Genomic DNA, 22687 nt, shown 5'->3' with positions numbered 1-22687 from the left:
GAATTTATCAGAACAACTTTGTGACAATCACTTCTTGATGCCTATAAACATCTATGAAGTCACCTAGCGGCACGATTGATTGGCAGGTATCAATCAAGCGCAGTAACAGGTGGCATCCAGTTTCCTCTCGCCAAACGAGGGGCGAAGCGATTCGTTTTTCCTCAGTTAGAGGAATCTAACTTTTCACAGCGAAATTTTATTATATTCCATCCGAAACAAGATGTGCTGTGGACGTCTGTGGTTAGCTTTCAAGAGGCTGATAGTACGAAATCTCGCGCATCGCGCGGGAATGCAGAAGAAACATTTGCTATGCTGCCGCAAATGCAACGGTAAGCAGCAGATTTCCATCTAGAGTTATTTCAATTAAAAAGGCAAGGTTTTTAAATAGGGATGCACATAGTTTTCATCGTGCTTACCTAGCTATTTCACGCACAAAAACTCTATTAGAAAGCTTAGAAAGATAATGCTGAGTTTTTTTCCTGCACAAACAGCCGGTTAAAGCGTCTTCCAAAAAAAAAATACCTGTTAAGTTTATTCCACAACCTGCTACAGTTTGTATAAGCGTCCTGACACCTGGATTAACGAAGGAAAAACGTTTTGACAGTCGATTTTATCTACTATCGAATTTATCTACTTTTAGTCTTGTTATATACTGATATACAGTTTAATTGCAACTTGTCAGTTTCTGTAATCTGACAACAGATAAAATCTTTTTCAATTTCGCTGTTGTCCCATAATCATCATGAAAGCGTCATTTTATTCCACATGCAGTTGTCATTTTTTTTTTTTCAAAAACACGAAACGGTAATAATTGCAGAGCATAGACTTCCTTGGACCACGTAATATCGTGCTTTTTCAGCCTTGTATTAGAGTTGCTGAAAAGTGCGCGCAGTCGGTACGAACTAACCAAAGAATAAAAAACAGTACAATGCCAATAATTCTTTCTCGTCAGCGACGCTTTTTAGACGTTGAAAATATTATTTAATTACATTGTTGACCGTCTCTGCTTCGTTTAACTTTTCTACGTTTCCTTAAATTTCTCAGACTCTTTCAAACAACAACTTTGCTCTTCAATGAACAATAAAGGCAAGGCCATGGGTCCTCTTCAGGCCAATCCATCCTTGTTTTCCAGCAAAGTCAACGGGAGTTTAATTTACGGATTCTGTAGCCTAAAAGGCCGTAACATCTCCTAACAGCGCATTTACACTACACCCGAGCTGTTTTGAGATACTGAAGCGCGGTCAAGCGCGGCTCACAGAGCGAAATTACCGGTCAAATTATACAATTCCGACCGTTCTTTAACGGTATTCTGCCCCAACTTGATTTGCCGTGTAATTCTCCAACAATGTGCATCCCAAAAGTACACAGCATATGTATATGTTTGAGTCTGTCATCGTGAGCAAAAACGAAGTAATTATAAACGCGAGGGCCATTACTTATAGCTAGGAAGACAAACGCCAGATGTTCTAGGAGATTTCCTAATGCAAAATCAGTCGGGAAATGACGCTGTATAAATCTAGCATCATCGTCATCATCATCATCATCATCATCATCATCATCATCATCATCATTATCATCACCATAATTATGACATAAAATTCTGACTTCAATTGCAAACTGTGAATGTCAAAGCCCTTCCGAATAAAACACCCTTTATGCGTCTGTTATCGTACATGATTTTATTTTTGACTTTTTCAGCATGTTGTGGTTCGTGTAACAAATGCTGTTGTATCTGTTTGTCACGTGTTCCCTGTGCGTCGCTGATAGCTTCATTCATTTTGGGGCTCGGTTTCACTGGATTTGCTCTCGGTCTCAGTGAAGGCATAAAAAACCTCAACAAATGGCTCAAGATGGACATAGTGTAAGTAGAGCAACTAAGCTCTCCATTGCTCTTCAGTCATCACTCTACCAATAAAGCCGTAATACTGCGCAGCGTAATTAATAAATGTGAATTCAAAATATCATAAAATTGACACTGTAAGATATTTTAAACCGACGTTTCGGCAATGCAGTTTCAAATATCTTACAGCGTCAAATTTATAATATTTTAAATTCACATCGCTCTAGCAACTGGTGCGTGCGTTCGTGCGTGCGCGTGTGCATGCGCATGCGTGCGCACGCGCGCCTTGACTACAATATTTATATCCACGATTTTTTCTTTCCTTTTTCTTGGCATCGAAATTCGGTATTGTAACTCCTCGGAACTATAACATCTATGATTGAAAGAAGTAATATTCCTTTCTCTGTTTATTCTGAAATGTTTTTCCAAATCTTTTGTTATCAGAAGCAGAGAACGGGAAGCGAAATTTCAAGCCCGTGATAAAATGAAACTGAAGCGAATAAACTTACCATCGTCTCTATGTTTTCAGTGACCTTGCTTCTCTGGGAATGATGATTCTTGGGATATTCCTGGGATCGGTTGTTGGCCTCGCTCTTTTGCACGGCTTCGCAGCTACAGGACGCACAAGGTTTACCATCTACAAAGGCTGGAAATGCCGCCTTCTCGGTCGATGCTGCGTTGGCTTTGTAAGTTCATAGATTAGACAGAGATCACAAGTGACACGACCACAGAACGACACCAACATGGACTTGGGTCTCATTCACACTGAATCCGGGTAGATTTGAAACATATAAAAATTACCGCCTTGCGATATTTCAATGTTTCGAGCACCATTACCAAGCAGAGAAATGGCAATCAAGTAAAAAACTGAATATAAATTACGGTTCAAATCACATTCTTTAATCTGCGCTAAGTTATTTACGATCCGTGCTAACTTATGTAAATGACTTAGCATGGATAGATTTACATAATTTAAGCACTGTGGACTGCGTGAACGAGGGAGCTTAAGCAACGAGGACGGCGACGGCAACGCCAACGCCGCAGAACAATAGGTTTAATGAGCAAAAACAATCGCTCTGCACGTGCATTTTACATTTTGGTACATTTCTTTGCCATCCTCTGCAAGACAACAACGTGAATGACCACATTTAAGGTTTTGTGGAGAACGCTAACGCACGACGATGAATTTTTCATTTTCTTTCTTAACTTGTACGCCACTCCTACCAATTTGGTTCCTGGATAGTTCGCCATTTTTGTAAAAGTTGAGCGAGTTGAAATAATCGCGAAGTAGCATAAATGAAATAAAGATATATTTTCAGTTGACGTTTTCGTTGCCGTTGCCGTCGTCGTTGCTTAAGGTCCCTTTTTTGAAAACGCAGACATACCACCGTACCAATTTGAAGGATAAGTTTTACTCTGGTCCTTCGAATTTCTTCAAAAAAACGCGTACTATTTTCGGAGTGATTATTTTTCAAGATTTTGCAGCACCATTCCTTCAAAATTACGCATTCGATTTACAGACTATAGCCGGTCTGGCCAGCCTACGGCTCTGCCCAATGGATTTAGCACTCTTATCAGTATACGGAGCATTGCTCCTCACCGAAGATATTTCTGATATTTTTCGAAAGTTGAAAAGCAAATGTTTATGTTTTGGTCGCAGTTGTTTGGCTGGCATTACTTCATGCTGTTCCTCTGGATGTTCCTTGCCCCGTTGCTGATTATTCCTCTAATATTCATGGGAATTTTCTTCGGAGTCTGCCAGGTGAAGGTTGTCAAACAGCTCGGCAAGACATGCATTAGATTCGAGGATTACGGTAAGCTTTTGAAATTTTTGGAGTTATAATCGCGAGAAACCGATAGCGCAATTGTTTTGTTTCAACTTGTTTCCGTTTTTTTTTTCTATCTTGATATAACACTCACTGGTTAGACTACTAGTAGACCCTAACGTTTCCAAGCGATTGTAATGCAAGCGAGCAGGAAAACTACCTCCCACGAGGAGATGCCACGCGCGGGAGGGAATTCTCGCGCGTATTTGCGTGTTTCGCTCGCTCTTCTATCCTTGAGAAAATTAAGGGAATAGTAGTGTTCTACCATTGATCTATTGTTTGCTGAACAGGTGTGGGAGACCTTGTCAGTACAGAGGAGGTTTGTGGAGATGATTTGCTGTTATTTTGTGAAGCGGTAAGTTACGTGAGGCTTATATTTTGAGCAAATAAATGCGATAGAAAAAGACTTGTTAAACGGACGGGCTCAAAGATATTTTGCAACTTTTTCACTTCAGCTAGACTCTCTTAATTTTTACGAAACCCCTCTTAATTCACAATTCGTTAATTGCTACCGTACCAAACTGTAAGTTTACTGATGACATTCCGGCTCAGTTTGAGGAAGTAATACCTTTTAACGAAAATATTTAACAAATACATTCCATTTGGCAAAGCGCAAATCATCCCGCCATTATTTTTAAAAACATTTCTAACTTTGCATGGGATAACCGATATCAAAACAGTACTATATAAAACAAATAGATTCCATTTTGCCGTGCGTCTGTACTCTGATAACGCACAGATGACGCCAAAACGTGATGAGAACAAGGAAGTACCCTACGAGCCGCAGGCGAGTGGCGTGACTGATGTTCTTACCACGTTTTGACGTCATCTGTAAACTAATTTGCTGCGAATGCCATGGGGTGACTTTAGTTGTTTGAATATTGCTTCCATCGCAAGCGCTTCATATTTTTCTAAATGTCAGTTTGCTGTTTCACACGGTTGATTTTTTGTTTGTTTGTTAGATGACAGGTGCCACTCCATACTTTGCCGCAGCCTTTGTTGGCGGGCTGTTTATTGTTGTGGGCACGGTGAGTACGAACACAAACACTATTCAATCAGCACCCTCTATACTAAAGTAAAACAGTAAAACGATCGCCTCGTACAAAGAAATGGGATAATAAGGGACCTTTCCTTAATTTTTTATATAGGAGTGGGACTAGCACCCCGTCAAAAAAAATATAAATAAATAAAAAATGGGTTACACGTTACAACGAATTAATAGGCCATTTCCGAGTTGCTTTGAAGCTTATTATGAAAGCGAGACTTCGCGCATAGCTTTATAATGAAAATTAGTTTACAATCATATGCAAACCTCGCTTTCATACTGAGGTTCGCAACAACTCGGAAATGGCCTATTGAATTTCTTTTCTTGTTACTGGAAAATATTTTAATGACCATCGGTCATCTGATTCCTTTATATTTTTGGTGATCCACCTATTTTTCGCGATGCTCCTTCCATATTCAACTCGCCCCTCCCCACTCCATAAAAAATGAACGGTCCCTAAATAAGAGGAGCACTGATGGACCACCCACTTTAAATAAATGGGTACGAAATCAGAGAAAACGAAAAACTGGGAAACGTTTCTTTAGTGGCCCAAAACTGAGTTTTTCTGATGCGAACGATCTTGTTTTCTCTTAGTTCCACATGATGTTCGTACTAACGGCAAACTATGCGCATATTCATGATCAAAGAAGGGTCGAAAAAGCGTCAGAATGCTCCACATGTCGGACATGTTGCACTGTGAAGGACCCAGACCGATATGAAGCCTGCTTCCCTGAGCCCCCGGTAGAGGAGGTCCAGTTAGCTATGCACGAAAAACTGAAGATAAACGCAGGGGATCCAGAAGGCGGAGCGCATCCCCACAACCACCCCAACTGGGAATATGTGTACGACTACGAGAAAACACCGGTGATGCTTGGCAAAAAATATTGATTGCTACACCAGCTGATGCAAAAATCGCTACCTAAATACCTTTCGCCTGCTGCCGCAAAGTAAATACTGGACTAAAATTATCGACAAGAGGCATTTGCAAAAAAGTGCCTCAATACCTTAACACTGGGGACACGCGAGGAAAAGGAAGACAAAGAAAAGAAAAATATTAAACAACTTGCCTAACAATATCAGCACGAAGACAATCAGTCAAACAGGTGGAACTAAATACCAATCGTATCTTAGATTTCCCTGCGCCTGGTGCCAGGCTCATGTTTTCCCGCGCTTGGCACCAGCCGCATGTTTTCCCGCGCTTGTTACTGGCCGCACGTTTTCCAAGTTTGGTGCTGCGCCGCCCTTTGTGCTGGTTGCATATTTTCCCGCGCTTACGGCTTGTATGTTTATTTTTTTAATTCTAGTACTAACTGGTTTATAGCGTAATACATTTGTAGTGTTTGTTTTTACACAAAAACAACTCACAACAAACTGTTTTTACAAAGGAACGCATTAGTGCTTTGTACATATAAAGGCGCCGTGATTTCTAACCACTGAACCCAATTACAATATTAAGGTCACCACGCTTAACACGCAAAAAGCACGAAAGCAGCAAGCGATATATTGTATTTCAGCACGTTGACCGTAGCGGAGCTTTTCCTCCAATTTTCTTTAACAGATACAATACCTTATTAGAGTATTATATATTGCGCAAATCGCACACAAGGACGTTTCGGAAGAAAGAGCAAAAGAACTTTGAATTTGAAGAGCTTAAATGGCGCTTAGCAAAACAGAATTTCGGATTTTTTTTAATTTTTACGACTTTTTCGTGTGCCTACGTTGTGATTTATTTATTTATTTGCCGCGATTAGATAAGAAAGATTACAAAGCAGACAACTTTCCTTTTATTAATAATTAACGGTAAATAAATTGATGTGATTTTGGATTCATTCTGGAAATAAAACAAAGCTTTGGAGAAACCAAGACACAGGTCGCCACAAGTTGTAATTTACATAGACTTGTATTTTGCTAATCTCCAACGCGCCCGCGCGTTCTGTTGGTCAGAGGAAGTCCTCATAGTTGCCCTCTTTCATTTTGCTAGACTCCAGGCCCACACGGTCGCGAGCCATCAGCGGCTTCATGGCCGTGAGTAGACTGTGATAGAGGTCTGGGAACAATATCTCCTGAGTTGCCAACAACTGCTTTGTTCGATGGCGCTCCTGGTAATGAAAATGTCAAAACGAGACTGTTACTGATAGCTCAAAATTAATGGGAATCGGAATCTTTGTATTGTTCAAATGCAATATACAAAACCTTAAAATTTACCAACCTTGGGGGCCTCAAAACAGGCAGGACAGTTCTCTGCAATTACGGGTAGTTTTACCTGAAACAAACGAACAATGAGGATTAGTTAAACATTGCAACAGGGGCTTTTGGAGCATTTTAGCTCTGTGGCTAAGCGAGAACCGGGTGCTCTGCTACCTACCGGGATCTTTTACATCAAGTGGACCAGATCTTCTTCACAGGAACATAGCGTTTATTGTAGATCTTGACTCATTCTCTCACAGGTAGAACTTAGGAGCTTTTACTGGAGAACATTTGTCATATAAGACCCGTAGCCAATGGTATTTCGACACCTCAATTTCACTTGCGTAAGCTTAACAAATGGAGGAAATTCTAAAGAAATTACTTTTCGCGCCTCTACAAACTGAAGCTCATTTCTTATCCCAAAGAACAGCGGGTGTTCAACACCTATGTGTTTTACGTGACGGTTACAAAGGTTCCGATATTTCCTAAACTGAGTGAAATCTACTTTTACTGAAAAATGTCCATTACCAACATACCACCCATCCTTAACAGGAGCTCCCGAATCATAACAGCACATCTGTTCAACCAGTGTGATCATTAGAAACACAGGATGTCACGTGACAATCGCATGTGAACTAGAAATGTCACGTGATTCGATCGAACTTGTCAGCTGGCCGGGTTTAATTTTTCAGAGTTGAAAAGACAAGATATTTTCTTTTACACATCAAAAGTTACCTTTTCAGCAAAACTTCGCAGTTCTTTCTCGCGAACGTAAACAAAAGGTCGGATAACTCTCAAGTCACCTTCTCTGTGGAAAATAATCAATATGGGAACCAATTAGTTGTTGGTAAAACATCATTACTATAGATGGTACAGTCATCGTGCGTGAGTTGACACGAGTAGAGATAATCTAGCTTTCCGACCACAAATTCTTCCACTATACACACATATGACCTTGCTGTCAAACCTTCCGATCGTTAAGGCGCTGTTACACCAGGCACGTTCTCTTTGCACCTTGTCTCGAAGTTTTCCTCCGACATAAGTTTGCACGAATCGTTGTCTTGTGTAACATGCCCTAAAATGAACATGTCTTGCTATTTTTTTTATTTTTTTTTGCCGCAATCGTTACGCAAAGCAGAAGTCGGTTCTACTTCGTACAACGGTGACTGCAACAAAAACGCTACGAGACATGTCCATTTTAGAGAGTCGCGCAACAGCGCAACGAAATTGCGAGACATGTTACAAGGCAAATTGCCTAGTGTAACAGCGCTTTAAATCTCTTTGCGCTTCGCACGCCGAAAAATAAACGAGTTCAAGATGACACTTTATGAGTTCAAGATGACACTAATTAATTAAAATAATAAAATTATTAGAACAGTTTCCTATTTAGTGTGGAAGTCAGTAATTCGGATTTGCTGTGATTTTGCTTAACTACGCTCTGTGATTGGTCCGGTCACTTTCTCAGCCAATTAGAAGTAAAGTAGAAATGTGATAGGTTCATTGTGCTGTTTATGTTTGTTGTGATTGCCCAACATGAAAACTTTGGTTTTGATTGTACGACTCTCTGTTGAATATCGATTTACACCCAATGGCACAGTTTGCTGCTAAAAAGACTTACAAGACAGTATAGTTCGCCTTCATTGTTCGCAAGAGACCATTGTGGAAAGCTGACATAAAGAAGCTAAGAATAAAAATTAAAAAAAAAAAAAGGAAAGAAACAGCATTAGTTTTTCTAAAAAATTAATTTTAAAAACTGTCAACAATGAATAAGTATCTATTTATGAGGAACACAAGGGATAGGAACAAGCTGTCATAAGTTGAATTTAACTTAGCTTGAAACAATTTTTCATCTCTACATATAGTAATGAATTGACAGTTACTTAGGGAAGTAATCAAAGCTACTATACTCGAACAGGACTCACCCAACCACAAAATAGATGGTGGTCTCTGCCTGCACCCCCTTTCTCAACCTCAAAAGGTGGTGTCTCTATTGCATAGCCACCCCTTTATCCAGCAGTTAAAAATGACAATGAGATTCAAACCTCACTTTTCTTGTTTATCAAGCAGCAATGCTAACTCTTGCTCGCTGAATATTTCTGGGGCAACTCAATTTTTAAGGCCAAAAAAATTTTGTCGGTAATGTTCATGAGATGATTGGTGTCTTTGATAACCCCCCTACCACAGACAAGGTGGGTCCTCTTCGACCAAACTTGTTATGACCAGTTCCCTTATCATTTTAATGTTTGGATCTGACTATTAGACAACAAATTAAATGCTATTAGAGAAAAAGTCCAAATACGGGACATGACACACCTCTCGGCCAAGTCATCCAAGTGTTGTCCCATTGCTAGTACATTGTACCCTCCACGCCTGGCGCATGCGTACAAACGCCCACGCTTCATACGGGAACAGAAACTACAGATGGACTCACAAACAGTGAGTTGGGCTGCCTGTTGAATGATTCCTGAAGAAAAAAAAAATGGATTATTTTATTGGAAACACAGTTATTACAACACGATTGACAAACAATAAATTAAAATGGTAAGCAAATTTTGAACAAACAGCTCGACAGCGCCGTAATTTGAATGACACTTTCGTCCACCATCTCTCCTTTTTTTCGAAGAATTTAATTCATTTGTCTGGTTTCACGGTTCTGCGAATGTCCATGAATAAAAAAAAATTCGCCTTTGCTCGCTATGACCCAAGCCTGTTCAATTTAATTCGTTGTTTATGAACCATTAAGAAGGGAATAGGTAACTCGGGTGGTAATTTTGTCATATGACTGCGTTATTTCGCATGCAAATAACTGTAAACACATCAACCGTGGAATAAATCCTACGGGTCAACACTAAAATTCAATATCGACAATATGAGTACAATCCACTAGCATTTTCTGTGAATTTTGGTCATCAGTCATTTTGCTTGGACTAATTATAGAATGTGATTACTGAAGTACATGTGAGTGGGATGTCACTCACCTTGCTCTTCAAAGAAGTAAGGAACACCAAGGGCCGCTAAATACTTGACAAGAGGTTTGGGGTCATATCCGGGTGACTGAGGGTCCACAGTGGCGGCTCCAAGTTCAAAATGAACCCCCTAAAAGGAGCCATACCACGATCAACAGAGTGAAGTTTGTCAGAAAATTCTGAGTGCGAGAAATGAATTGTCAAACCTAAATTCACGCGGAGAAAACATCTACTCGCTAACAGTCACTAGTCTTCCCCCGAACACCCTACGTAGAAAACTTAAGCTGACAATTCCGCGTTTGTCCGTATTTTTTTGCTTAGCGACTTTAACAACATTTATGTACGCGCCGCATGTGTGAATGAACATTATACCTCGCTTCCCCCACCCCCCAGCCCTAGAGACCAGGCCACCAACCGCTGGGGACACTGGGTACGAGATTGACGTTTATGTGGCCAGCTACGCAATTTTGTATGGTTGAAAGCTGACTACAGGTTGCGCGGCAGCATACCTTGGATTCGCTGTAAAACTGATATTGATGTAAAGTGTGAAGTAGCGAGAGCGAGTCCTTGCCACCTGAGAGACACACTAACACACGATCGCCATCATGAATCATCTCGTATTCTTCTAAAGCCTGCAAAACGATTAAAAACAGATCGCGAAATTAAGTTATGGCAAAATTACTTCGCTAATGTTGTAGAAAAATTTACTTCCTGACACTTAAATTATTGAGACGACAATGAATAGAACTTCTCAAACTCATTAACAATTCATGAGGGGAAAAATAATCTCGTACCCAGATCTTCTCACTCTTCGGGAGAGTGAGATGATCTGGGTCCAAGATTAGGTGAAAACAAAAGAACTCACCACCGTAATAGGTGGTTTGAAAATGTGGACTTAATTATCTAAAAATATGGAGCTCTTGCTTCGAATTTCTCCAGGAATTGTAAATAGTTTGAGAAGCTATATCAAACACTCGAAACAGTGTTTTATCTGATCTCCAAACAACTCGAATTTGGTTTAAAAAAAAAAAAAACTCGGCTGCGCCTCGTTTTTACAAACCACTTCTTGGCTTTTAGAAATCGGATGAAACACGCTTCTTCGTGTTTGATATATTACATCATGTACACAATGAGGACTTTAGCTTGCATGATCAACCGTAACATTCAAAAAGCAGAAAGGAGAATCAACATTTCGATCAATGGTTCTCTTACCTGTGTAGTTGGCTTGAATATGCTCTTTGGCGGATGATGAAATTGTGGTTTACCAGGAATTACGTCGTTTTGTTTCTTATTTCTCGGTTTCTTTTGACAAACAACCGTTGGAGCAGCCGTGTTAGAATCACTGTTTCTAATGACCGCTTCCTCTTCGGAAGAAGTACCTTGGTTTGAAGCCGCGTCAAAGGTCTTTAATTCCCTCGAACGTGCCTCATTGTCAACAGCAAAGCTACAACCGGTGTTATCTTCATTGCGTGAAGTATTCTCATCGTTTTCACTCCCAGAGAAGCCATAAGCACCTTTTACCGCAAAATGTTTTCCATCATATCCTTTTTCTGTCCATTGCTCAGAATCTTTAAGTTTTAATTCCATATTTTCAGTTTTCATATTCACAGCACTGCATTTGCCGTTTCCAAGAGATTTAGTATCATCATTTAACAACGGCTTGTGATTTCTGCTTCTACCCTGAGATGCAGACAAATCCCTCCCTTGACATTCATCGCATTTTTCGTCTTTAGAAATAGAATCTTCAACGTTTTCATTACCATTTTGACCATTATCAAAATCACTACAGTCCGTCATTTTATTATCAATTTCATTTCCCGGCTTCATATTGCCTTGGGAAGTTGTAGCTTTTTCGCTTAAGAACGACGAACCTTTTTGTGAGGACCTTGTAGAAGTTCTATCACAGGGCTCCATGTATTCAGCCCCAATCGATTTAGTCCCTTCTGGTGTAGACGAACCATTCTTCCATTGCAGTGGAGTAAACGGCGGGGTCATAGGAAATCCGGAGACTTGTTTTCCACTTAAAAGCTGAGCCGCTTCGCTGGGGAGTAAAAACCAGCGCATTTTTTCACCTTCTTCCCCCAGCAACAACCTTTGATCACCAACATTGTGGATAGTCTGAGAGGAAAAATAAAATAGATAAAAAGAAGAACATTTTTAATCCTTTCACTATTACATAACACTGTTCGGTAATGTAATATCTTCAACGTGAATATCCAGTTTGTGTGAAATAAAAACATGCAACGTCACTTCGCCATTACCCTGTCTGTGGAAGCTCTTTGAAATATCTGCTCAGCTTTTTCAAGACATCCCTAAAACAGAAAATAGAGAAAACACTGAAAGGTGAAAAAAAAAGCAATTCCAAAAGAGATCACGGTCTGATGATTTAAAAAAAATCAACGACTCGGGAATATTGTCTCACATCATATAATTCTGACTAAACTAAATGGCAACTGATCAGTAAGAAAAACAGCTATCTCTCACTTGTTCACTAAAACCAGTATTCCTGGGATAAACAAAACCTTTCTTACCGTGTACGAACTCGGAGCTCCTTCTGCGATCGGAGGGGCTGATGGGTAAGTCATGTGACCATCTGTATACGAGATTGAGCCCAGCCATTTGCGATCACGAAACACCTGAAACAAAAGTGAAGAATGGTATTGACAAGTGTAATACAGGACATACAATAGTGGACAAAAAAGATTGAGACAAATGTCAGAATGCATGCTCTTGCTAAGTTCCAATTCCAGAATGGGCCAGCTGTTCAAAGCCCGATAAAGCAAATTCTGGGTTAACAAGAATTTTGATTCAAGTTAATTACTAATCAATAAGCATTTTTGCGAGAGATTTTTCCCCTTCAGTTTTGATTTAGACTTTTCTTTACCTTTAGCTTAAAAGCAGCTGTTATAAACATTTTTCAACGAGCGAGATGAAAACCTCGGTAAACTTTTAATCAGGGATTAGCGTTAATCAGCTTTCGAACAACCGGGCCCAGACGAAGAAGCCATGCTATCCATTTTCAATTACATTGTAGTTCCCCACCCCCTCTCCCAAAAACAATGCATTTTCATTACACCGGGGATCGTGGGGACAAGCAGTTTTCATTTTCATTCGTGCATAAAATAAAATATTTCTGTCACTCGCATTAGGTAATAATGTAAATGAGAGTTGGTCCTTTGGTTGTAGTTGTTACAGAAATAATATTTTGTGTGATTGGTTAGCAAAGGTGATTAATTGTGGTCAACTAGGCGTAAAAAAATGCGAAAGATAAACAAACAAAAACAACTCATGGTGATTCACCTGATGTTTTCTGTGTTTCCATTCACCAGTCTCAGGATTGAACATGTACTACAAAACAAGAATAACGAATTCATTGCCAGCAAAATTATCAACATCAAAATGACCATCATCCAAAAAGGAGCCTCGCAGTCAGCATAAAGCACTGAATCATAGAATGCTAGCGGACTTTTTTGACACGAATGTTTGGTTTATCAATAGAGTTGGTAAGGTAATTTGGCTACCGTAAAGAGATTCGAGTGCTAACGTTTCGAGCGTTAGACCCTCATCAGAGCGAATGACTTTTTTGATAGCCGAGACGGCGAGAATACTTCTCCACACTTAACCCCAAGGGTATTTCGCCTCTTCGCCTATTCGCCCTTCCTGAACTATCAAGCAAAGGAATGCTGGCAAGTAACTGAGATATTTTCACACGCTACAGGGGAAGAAAGGAAGAAATTCATATAAGTTGTGCAGAATTTCAACCAAATTCAGCCATCCGTGCTTTCTTTTCTTTAACTATCTGTGAACTCACGTATCTTGTTGCACGGGATTTTACCTGTGGAAGAAGTTTCCATCCATGCTCTGCCACCATCTTTACTGCTTTTAAAACAAACTCAGTGGCATCGTCCGACATAAAGTATGGTAAATTAAGCCTTACGAAACCTGGTCTGCAAAAAAATAAACAACAAAATTCGTAAAGTGAAAATTAATTAATTAGATTTGACAGAAACACGTTAGCTATCATAACCTGACAGAACTCCTTAATAAAGTCATTGTACTGTACTGTAAATTCTCACCGTAAAATTTCTCGTTCAGAATATTCGTGGTATCGTCGAAGATGAATCCTGTCCAAACGACTGTTCACAAAGAAAAGAAGAAAACGAACTATAACACAAAATTTCTTCAAAACAACAACAGTGATGACAAAATACGAGCACATTTACAGCTGTAAGTTATTCAGCGGGGTTAGGAATGTTCTTGATTTAGCTGATATAGCTGGTGTCGCTTGATATAGCTGAATGGTTGTTGCTATGTAACTGAAGTCCGCTTGAAATTCATCCTCTACAAAACCGCAATAATAGACCATTTCTTGGTTGCTACGAACCTCATTACAAAAGAAAGGCCAAATGCGAAGCTTTTTCTGTGAAAATTAATTTTGTTTGCATATAAATGAAGACTAATTGTCATAATAAAAACTATGCACAAAACCTCGCTTTCAGAATGAGGTACAAAGCAACTCGGAAATGGCCTATTTGATCTGGAAGTAGAGGCTATCGTGAAAACCTCCTGCAGGTAATGGGGCATACCTAGCTTGAGTATGAGAGTAGACGAAATCAGGATTTTCCATCTAATAACAATGGAGAGCGGCATAGCCAGTAATGCCCCTTACCTGTCTTCCAAAAGCAGATCTTCAATCTGTTTGGCCAGTTGCTCGTTTATTCCCAAAAGATTCTACAATGCATGTAATGATGAAAAGTGCTCAATATGATATGTAAGTACAAAATGCATGCATGTTAATCACACTAGCCCCCACAACAAAATAAAGAAAAATGCTGCTTTGAGATTATAATATTAAACGGCAAATTAATCTTTATATTTTTTAATTATTCTTCACACTGTACGTTGTCATTTGACAACGTTTTTATTACAATTTAAGCAACACATTTCCCAAATTTGGCATCAGCTATCCCCCTTAAAAACACAAAATTATGGGTACCTGTGCATAGGGGCCCGCACAAGCACAGCCTCCACGAGCCTGTATTCCAAACAAATCATTGAGTAGGGCACACACATAGTTATGATGTAAGAACACCCCAGATATTGGGTGCCTGACTATAAAGGAGAAGATAGGAAGCCTGGAGACTGTTGTGTTCCCCAGAAGAACAAGATTGGTGCTGTTGCTCCAAGAGGCTAGTGCTCTCCTGTGTAAAAGGAAAGGATTCTATATAAAAAATTGACTCGTGTCTAAAATCTCTTATAATATGATATTACTGGTCAATCAAACATACGGCTCGTTAAAATAAAGGAGTTTTCTATGGCAATTTTCTATGCAAAACTCAATGCCAAGTTTTGAACATTTTATAGCATCATTTTATGGTCTATAAGATTATTTGCTGTTTTTTTTACAATAACATGGAAAAAGTACCAGTGGAATTGGTTTTTCTTTGCTCAGTCTGAGTGTTGAGAAAGCACAAGCATTTCATCTGACGTCATTTATATTTTCTGTACTCTTATAGACGATAGCTACAAGCCGATCAGTACACAGGAATTTTGACAGTTATTGTAAAAAGATATTTTGATGTTTAAACAAATTCTCCCAACTAGTAACATACAAAATAAATGGAAAACAGTTCAGAGGATATGCATGTTGATCAGATGGGGCTTAATTTAAAATTACAGTCAATCCCAACAAGAATCCATTAGAAGAGAGAAAATTTTTAAACATTTAAGGAGTGGTGTCCAGATTGAGCCAGTCACATGCCAGAGGGATTGCAAACTCTCAAGGGCTCCATTCCAGGTTTGAAATGCAACCAATTTGACTGAAAAGAGGAAGGTGAACTGAACAAAAAGGTGATGTTGTTTAACAAAAAGGCAAGTGCAAAAATCCACCGGAAGTGCAAAACAACTCCTTGAGCTAAAATACATGTAACAGGGGTAAAGGTATGCAGAGTATACAATCTAAATAATTATTAGTGCCATGGCTCTTCAATCATCCTCCTCACACCCCCATACCACCCCTACCCCCTCCATAGATTGTAAATTCTGAATGAATGTATCCACAGGCACCCCAGGCTTTTGATCAGAGTTTAGGACTAAGAGGTAAAATATTACAGAAAAGTAAATAACCTGCATAAATCTTCCTCTTTCATCATTATGGCAGCTGCTCCAATTTCCTGCAGAAACACATACACAGTAATTTACAGTTTTAATCTTTAAATCCCCCCCTCCCCCCCCCCCCCTCTATAGGTTATTTCAGTCCTTTCAAGGGCTTCTGAAGGGGAGAAGTTTGCTCGATCAAAGACATGCCTATTTCTGTTGGCAAAATGATTATAGATCTCTCTCTTATTTTTTTCTTTCTGCTCCTTTCCAGGTTATGTGATGGAGGGAGACAATGGCACCTGAGAAGGATTAAATTAGAGGGGGTGGCAAGAGAAAATCTACAGAAAACTGTCTGTTCCTTCCTAATCTTTTACAGTTATACTCATGAAATACAGAGGTGATTACATTTACAATAAGACTACAGTTGGAGTTTTTTTTCTCCTACCTGCTTAAGTTGAAATACAAGGCCTGCTCTGATGGCACCAACTATGGCTGGTGTCCCAGCCTCTTCCCGCATCTCAATCTCTTTTAGGTATCTGTGAGAGTTCTCCGTCACCTGAACATAAAAACAAATTATGATTTTAACTCTAATTTCTCCCTTTACTTCCAGAATTGCGCAGTAATATTCTGTGAGGTAAAGGTGCCCTCAGGCCCCAGATGACCTATCTATATGTAGTTATCCCTTTACTGGGTTTTGGTACACAGTAGAATAGCTGTGTAGTATTTCTGTTGGGCTTCCTCTGTTTGTTGCTACTAATAATTCAGTTTAATTTATACACCTGCATGGAGAGAGACAAAGTGGAGCAAAGCTTCTTGCCTGAGGAAACAAACATTGCGGCAGGGACAAGGCTGGAGCCACAGACTGTTACACAGTCTGAAACCCATTTAATTTCTTGACCAGACTACATGTTTTCCGTACTTACAAAGAACACTGAGCCTCCTCCACAACCTGACGGAACAGGATTTTTAAACAGGTTTTTCTTGGCTACAAGGATTCCTGTAAAATTGAAATGAAAAGAATGGTTTGTTGAGAAAATCATGCCACAGTTTTAAAATTAAAAAACAATATAACGTTCTGCATTCAAAAATAAATGTATAAGAACAGTTTCATCAGGGGTTACATGACGAGAATTTTAAAGCAAAACACGTAGCCTGCAAGTAGTTAAGCTCTCTATTAGGTTAGCCGCAAGAGGATACAGTGCGAGAAATCCTCTCCCGGCTGACCTAATACCAGGCCTGACCTAATAGAGAGCTTGCTTGCAGGCTACAAAACACTTAAAATAATGTCTCCTACGTTCCCAAATCGTTAAGTGGCCTTTGAAAGACCTATCTGCGTAAGCTTGGAAAGTTAAGTTTGATCCGTTTGGATGTTTCAACTGAAAATTTAAGAATCAGAAAGTTTTAGGAAACATAATCTTGTTTTCCGAATTTACAGGCTGATGTTGGGTCTACAAAAATGCCAGCTCACCTTACTTTGTATTTTTATCAAGTGATTTATGCCTCCAAAAACAACAGGAATTAGTTTTCCAGTGTTACAAAATTTTGAGCTGGCATTTGGCCGAAGAAAACTAAATCTCAATTTCTGAGGCAATTAGCCCTCTCACTCCCAAGAGTGCCATATGGCACAAAAAGTCATTACGTGCCCAATATTGGATCAATTTGTATCAAATTTGGACACCAAACAGATCTTGGAGAGATGTGCAAAATGGAAGCATAAAATCTCCCCCCCCCCCCCCCCTCCTACATGATTAACCACCCCTCCATTTTTTTAAACTTTTTCCTCTTACACTTTTAAGACCAAGTCACCATTTGACAAGAAACTATGTGCTGAGATCTGCAAATAAATTATTAAGCTACAGTTTAGGGGTATACCCAGTGTATACGAGAAGTGAGATGTATTTTAAGGTTTATATTTTCTCGTTTTAAACACTTTTCATTCTCTTCTGTTACTTCCTTTGTCTTAGCTGGAATGATTTATACAATTCCCCTTGATAAAACCTTTTAATTGGTGTATTACAGTTGGTGTAGGGGTTCACAGTTGCCATTTTACAAAAATACGACATTTCCCATGGGAGTGAAAGGGTTAAGGCCTTCCAAACAGATATCCACTAAAAGGAACAGTTAGGTACCCCTGTTTCATGTACATTTACCTGGTGTTTCCACTCCACCCACAAACTTGTGTGTTGAAATAAAAATTGCATCTTTGTAGACAAGGCTCTGATCATCACTACCTCCAAAAAAGAAACAAAGCAATTATGAGTTAGTAAGAGTGGTTTTATTATTTTACTTTAGTTATTTTTGTCGCTGATCACTGTTTTACGCTGGTCGGTCTCATCAATTTTTAAATAAAGTTATCATAATCATCATCACCATCATCGTTATGTTTTTGTTTTCACTTCTGCTTTGGTTTAGCTTTACTATGCTCCAGTGGAACTGATTAAAAAATGTTATGTGAGTTTCTCCACCAATTTAGAAGTCAAAACAAAACCCAACCATGACTTGTCCGCAGGAATTTTAAACAAAAAACAAAATTAATTTAAATTACAACAGCTATGCTTTGATATTCCCGTCACCCAGAAGAAAAATAATGACAAAGAAAAAATAAGCACAAAAAATAATGGCAAAGTAATTAATGGAAAAATAATGGCAAAGGAAATAAAAAAAAATAACGGCAAAGTAATAAAATTGTATAATCGATAATATCCACATTTTACTGCAAAAAAACTGTTTCATCACCTTGTTACTAGAGGATTCATGTTAATTTCCACATACGGACCTGCAAAATTCAATTACTATAATTGACCAAGAGATATTAAAAGAACTCAAACAAATCATTAACACAGTTTGGTATGTTTGTTGTTTCATCATTTCAAGCTGCAAATTTAATGTTTCACTTAATTTCATCACTGAAACTCATCAAACCCTTTTAAAATACTGGTATGCTTTTCACAGTTACAATGTTTTTTTCTGGCTTCCGTTCCACCTGGCTGCACAAAATGCAAAAACTGGAAGAAGCTGAAGTCGCTGTTACATGTTGATACTTTTAGCTGAAACTTGTGTGCAACGGCGCTGCGAAACAGTTTCAGGAAGTGGTGTTACATGGTGAAACTCTTGTTTTTTCACCACTGCGGCTGTTGCGAGCCGTTGCAGAAGTAGAAAGCGGTTCTACTTTTCATGAAACTTGTTTCGCAACGGAAGTTCGAAAAAGTTTCACGAAACCGACCATGTTACATGGTGCAACGCCTGCTGAAACTTGTTTTGCAGCGCTGTTAAACACAAGTTTCAGCTAAAAGTTTCAACGTGTAACAGCGGCTTGAGGTGTCAGCTGGATGAACATGGTTCTTGAACAGCACTCAACTTTTCATATTTTATCAAGCCACTTCTAAATTGTAAATGATAATTATTTTTAAGTACATGTAAACCCAGTAAATATTACCTCAAAATAAATGTACAGAACTATGTACTCTACTTTTTTTCAATCAATACCTGCAGTGGCATAATCCCAGCAGGCCAAGGCACCATATCTGTGTAGACATGCCGTGACGGCATTGGTGTCTGTTAGAATACCTGTCACATTTGATGCAGCTGAAAAACAACCAATCAGCTGCTTGCCTTTTGAAGAGTTAAGCTAAAATAAATGATGGCACAAAAAGTTTAAATTAGAACCGATCAGCATCAATATCAGCATGTTAATATCATGGGTGACAAATTATTCCTTAATTTTGGCGCAAAATTTCAATTGACTCTTTTTGCAATGAACATACCCTACCTTAAGTTTCAATTCCAAATCAGACAAGTCAACTAAGCCACTTGAGTCTTGCTTGATCCATATAACCTAATGTAAGGTAAATTAGAGTGATTTGACATCAACTACCAGGTGAACTCTTGAGTTAATTCAAACTCAAGTACATGTATCTCCCAATTGTTTTTTTATTTTCACATGGACAGAAAAAATTGAATTGATAGCCGTCAAATTTTGTTAGCTTTGACACTCTCTTCAAAACAAAAAGAAACTTCCAAGTAGTAGAAAAAAATAAGTGTACATGTATTGTCTGAATGAATATATTATAATTAAATAAAACATGATTGCATTGAGGCCCCAACAACACAAAAGCATTTTCAATGGCTTTTAATGAAAATGAAGACTTAAAATTCTCTTAACTTTTACTTTCAAGTGACTGCTATCAAGGATTTAACATCAAAATCATCATTTTATACCTGCCCACTTTTCTTAAATTCTGATTGGCCAGTTGGAACTGAAGCCATCAAAAAGCTGTCAAAAAGTTGTCGAACACTTTATCAAAGACTACGTCAGGTGGCAACTGTGTGTCATGAACAGCAATGTTTTATGACATTTCTTTTTCCATACCTCAGCTCCAATTTCTTTCCAGGGAAGAAGATTCGAATGATGCTCAAATGGCCCCACAAACACAACCTGATTACAGAGATTTACAGTAATTAAGAAATAATTTATTGCTTGTGTTTAATAATGCAAATCGAGAGGAAACTAAATTTGAAATAAAATAAATAACATTGCAAATGGGAAAGTTAAGGCAGTGGTTATCTGCTAATACTCTCTGTTCCAAGTCTGGAGGATTTCAAATAAATGAGTTCAAGATTTATCCCTTGGTATGGACCAAATAATAATAATTATTATTGTAAGCATATTCACTGAGGCAAGGCTCTGTTTGAGATCTAACACTCTTAAACCCTTTAAGCCCTAACAGTGATCAGCATCAAATTTCCCCTTGTAATATCAATGCTTATTCAATCCCTGAGGTCATGAGAATTAAGGATATGATCACCCATTGTGAATTTTCTTCATATTTTAATAACTTCTCCAGAGTACTTTTATAAGAAAAGTATGGGGACATGACAGGAGAATTTGTTCTTTGATATTTGGGGTTAAAGGGTGAAGTAACACTTACTGGAGGTTGTTTGAAGTTGAGTGCATGAATCAACTTGTGAACAGCTCCTGTGGCACCATTGCCGACAAATATCACAGAGTCACTTTCACCAGCATTCACTGCATTTCTTATGATATCCCTTAATATAAAACCAGGATAAACAGGTTAAAATAACTAAAAGATACTAATTTCTAGTCAATCGTTCACTTCTTGAGATCATTAGTTTTGTTCAATCAGTCAGTCAGCTACTCAACACTGTTTCAGATAAGAGAGGGGTCTTGGATCAAAAATCCAACAAAGCTGCCTTCCTGACCCAACAGAGCGAATGGTAAACTTAAGAAGAATTGGAAAGAAACACAACTATTGATCACTTAAATATAATTCTTCATTGACTCCCTGATTTTGAAAGTTATCTGGAATGCTGCTCAATGAGTCAGATTATCTTTGAGGCAGCAAGTCATTTTAAAACACTCATCATTGTTCCTAAGGCCAACCAATCAATTAATCAATCAATCAATCAATCAATCAGTCAATATAAAACAATCTGTGAGTCAGATGGCTCAATCATCCATTCAGTCAATTATCAACCAATCAATCAATCAATCATTCATGTCTCAATAACAAAGCCACCTTTTGACAATGACCAGGTTTGGCTGTATTATAAATTAAAACAAATCCACAATAATAATTATTAATCACATTGATTGTACAAGAGACTGCAGCTGTTAATTTATTTTAAACTTACCTGGCTTCATGGCGATACAGCGTGGTTTGTAGTGAAGTTACTGTTGTTGTGGTGTGCGTATTTCCATAATGTGGTAAGACCTGTTCTCTTATGTAATCCTCAATAAATGATAATGATCTACAGAGTATTCAAGATTCATGGATATTAGAGGAAGCCAACAGATCCTGTTAGTAGTAGAGATTCCAACCCCTGAAGATGAAAATCGTGCAAATGCACAAAATTGAGGTATTGATTACCAGCCACTGTTCGGCAAATGAGCCTGCGCTCAACCCCTAAAGACCCAGAGCCAAGTGAGCAGCAGTAAAAAAGCCTAGATATCAGTTTCCAAGGTCCACTGTCAAGTGACTTTGAACTACAAGGGAAGGGTTGGAATCTGTATGCTAGTTTAATTTAGGACCTACTGGTACAACATTTAAATTTGGGATAAATGCTGGACCAGTTCCCGGATATTAAAAATTCCACACTGTCTTGATAGTTCATCAGTTACTAAACAACATTGACAAAGCCATCATAATTTAATATGATGAATATTTCTGGTTCTACAAAGCACTATTAAGGCCAACTGATGAGCAAACTGAACGCCCCTCTTCTGCTAGAGTGAGAAATTTTTTTCAAAAAGCAAGGGAAGCGTTAATTTATTCGGCTGGCCGTCGAGTTTACATTTATGGTTTCTAGTTCTCTTCTTACTAGATTTTAGTCTTTTAACGTACTTACCTTCCAGATGCCGTGTAGTCGCAGTACGTAACTGCACATGAAAAAGAATTCGAAGAACTATAATTCAGAAAAGACGCGACTTTCAGAAAATTGAATTTTTCACAAGCTTGCCTTTTCGAAGCCCATACGGCCCTGTAAACATCACATCTTTTCCAATACAACTTTCTTCGATGTACGTGATAAGTTCCTTGACCTTTGTTTCCTTCTTAAGTTTATAACTGTGCCTAAAATGTGTTAATTCTTCGCTGGGAATTTCATAAAATTTTCTTGATCCATGCTTCAAGGCCGCCATTTTGGAAATACACTTGGACCCAGTCCCTCCAATTTTCAACAAGTGAACCGCTGTGGAGCTCTGGCT

General features: G+C 38.7%; 2 protein-coding genes across 2 annotated transcripts; one reads left to right on the top strand and one right to left on the bottom strand.

Moving 5' to 3' along the window:
- The first annotated feature begins 49 nt into the window (after positions 1 to 49).
- LOC146471871 (neuronal membrane glycoprotein M6-a-like) lies at positions 50 to 6576 on the top strand. The gene is made up of 7 exons (XM_085120433.1): positions 50 to 329; positions 1699 to 1861; positions 2370 to 2526; positions 3501 to 3654; positions 3957 to 4021; positions 4629 to 4694; positions 5306 to 6576. The coding sequence occupies exons 1-7, from the start codon at positions 221 to 223 to the stop codon at positions 5597 to 5599; spliced, it is 1008 nt and encodes a 335-aa protein (XP_084976559.1). The 5' UTR covers positions 50 to 220; the 3' UTR covers positions 5600 to 6576.
- LOC146471870 (uncharacterized) lies at positions 6473 to 22654 on the bottom strand. The gene is made up of 27 exons (XM_085120432.1): positions 22441 to 22654; positions 22330 to 22360; positions 21616 to 21732; positions 20892 to 21009; positions 20333 to 20398; positions 19733 to 19798; positions 19450 to 19591; positions 18700 to 18739; positions 18114 to 18190; positions 16887 to 16960; positions 16409 to 16519; positions 15991 to 16037; positions 14861 to 15065; positions 14534 to 14595; positions 13941 to 14000; positions 13700 to 13811; positions 13165 to 13212; positions 12396 to 12500; positions 12126 to 12176; positions 11077 to 11982; positions 10374 to 10496; positions 9877 to 9994; positions 9212 to 9362; positions 8517 to 8579; positions 7634 to 7706; positions 6921 to 6974; positions 6473 to 6810 (listed from the first exon to the last, which is right to left on the bottom strand). The coding sequence occupies exons 1-27, from the start codon at positions 22619 to 22621 to the stop codon at positions 6652 to 6654; spliced, it is 3360 nt and encodes a 1119-aa protein (XP_084976558.1). The 5' UTR covers positions 22622 to 22654; the 3' UTR covers positions 6473 to 6651.
- Positions 22655 to 22687: the final 33 nt, after the last annotated feature.

This window comes from Pavona decussata, unplaced genomic scaffold (genome assembly GCF_977016875.1).
Source record: "Pavona decussata unplaced genomic scaffold, jaPavDecu1.1 SCAFFOLD_102, whole genome shotgun sequence".
Classification (NCBI taxonomy): Eukaryota; Metazoa; Cnidaria; class Anthozoa; order Scleractinia; family Agariciidae; genus Pavona; species Pavona decussata.
This window is presented reverse-complemented; position numbering and strand designations above follow the sequence as displayed.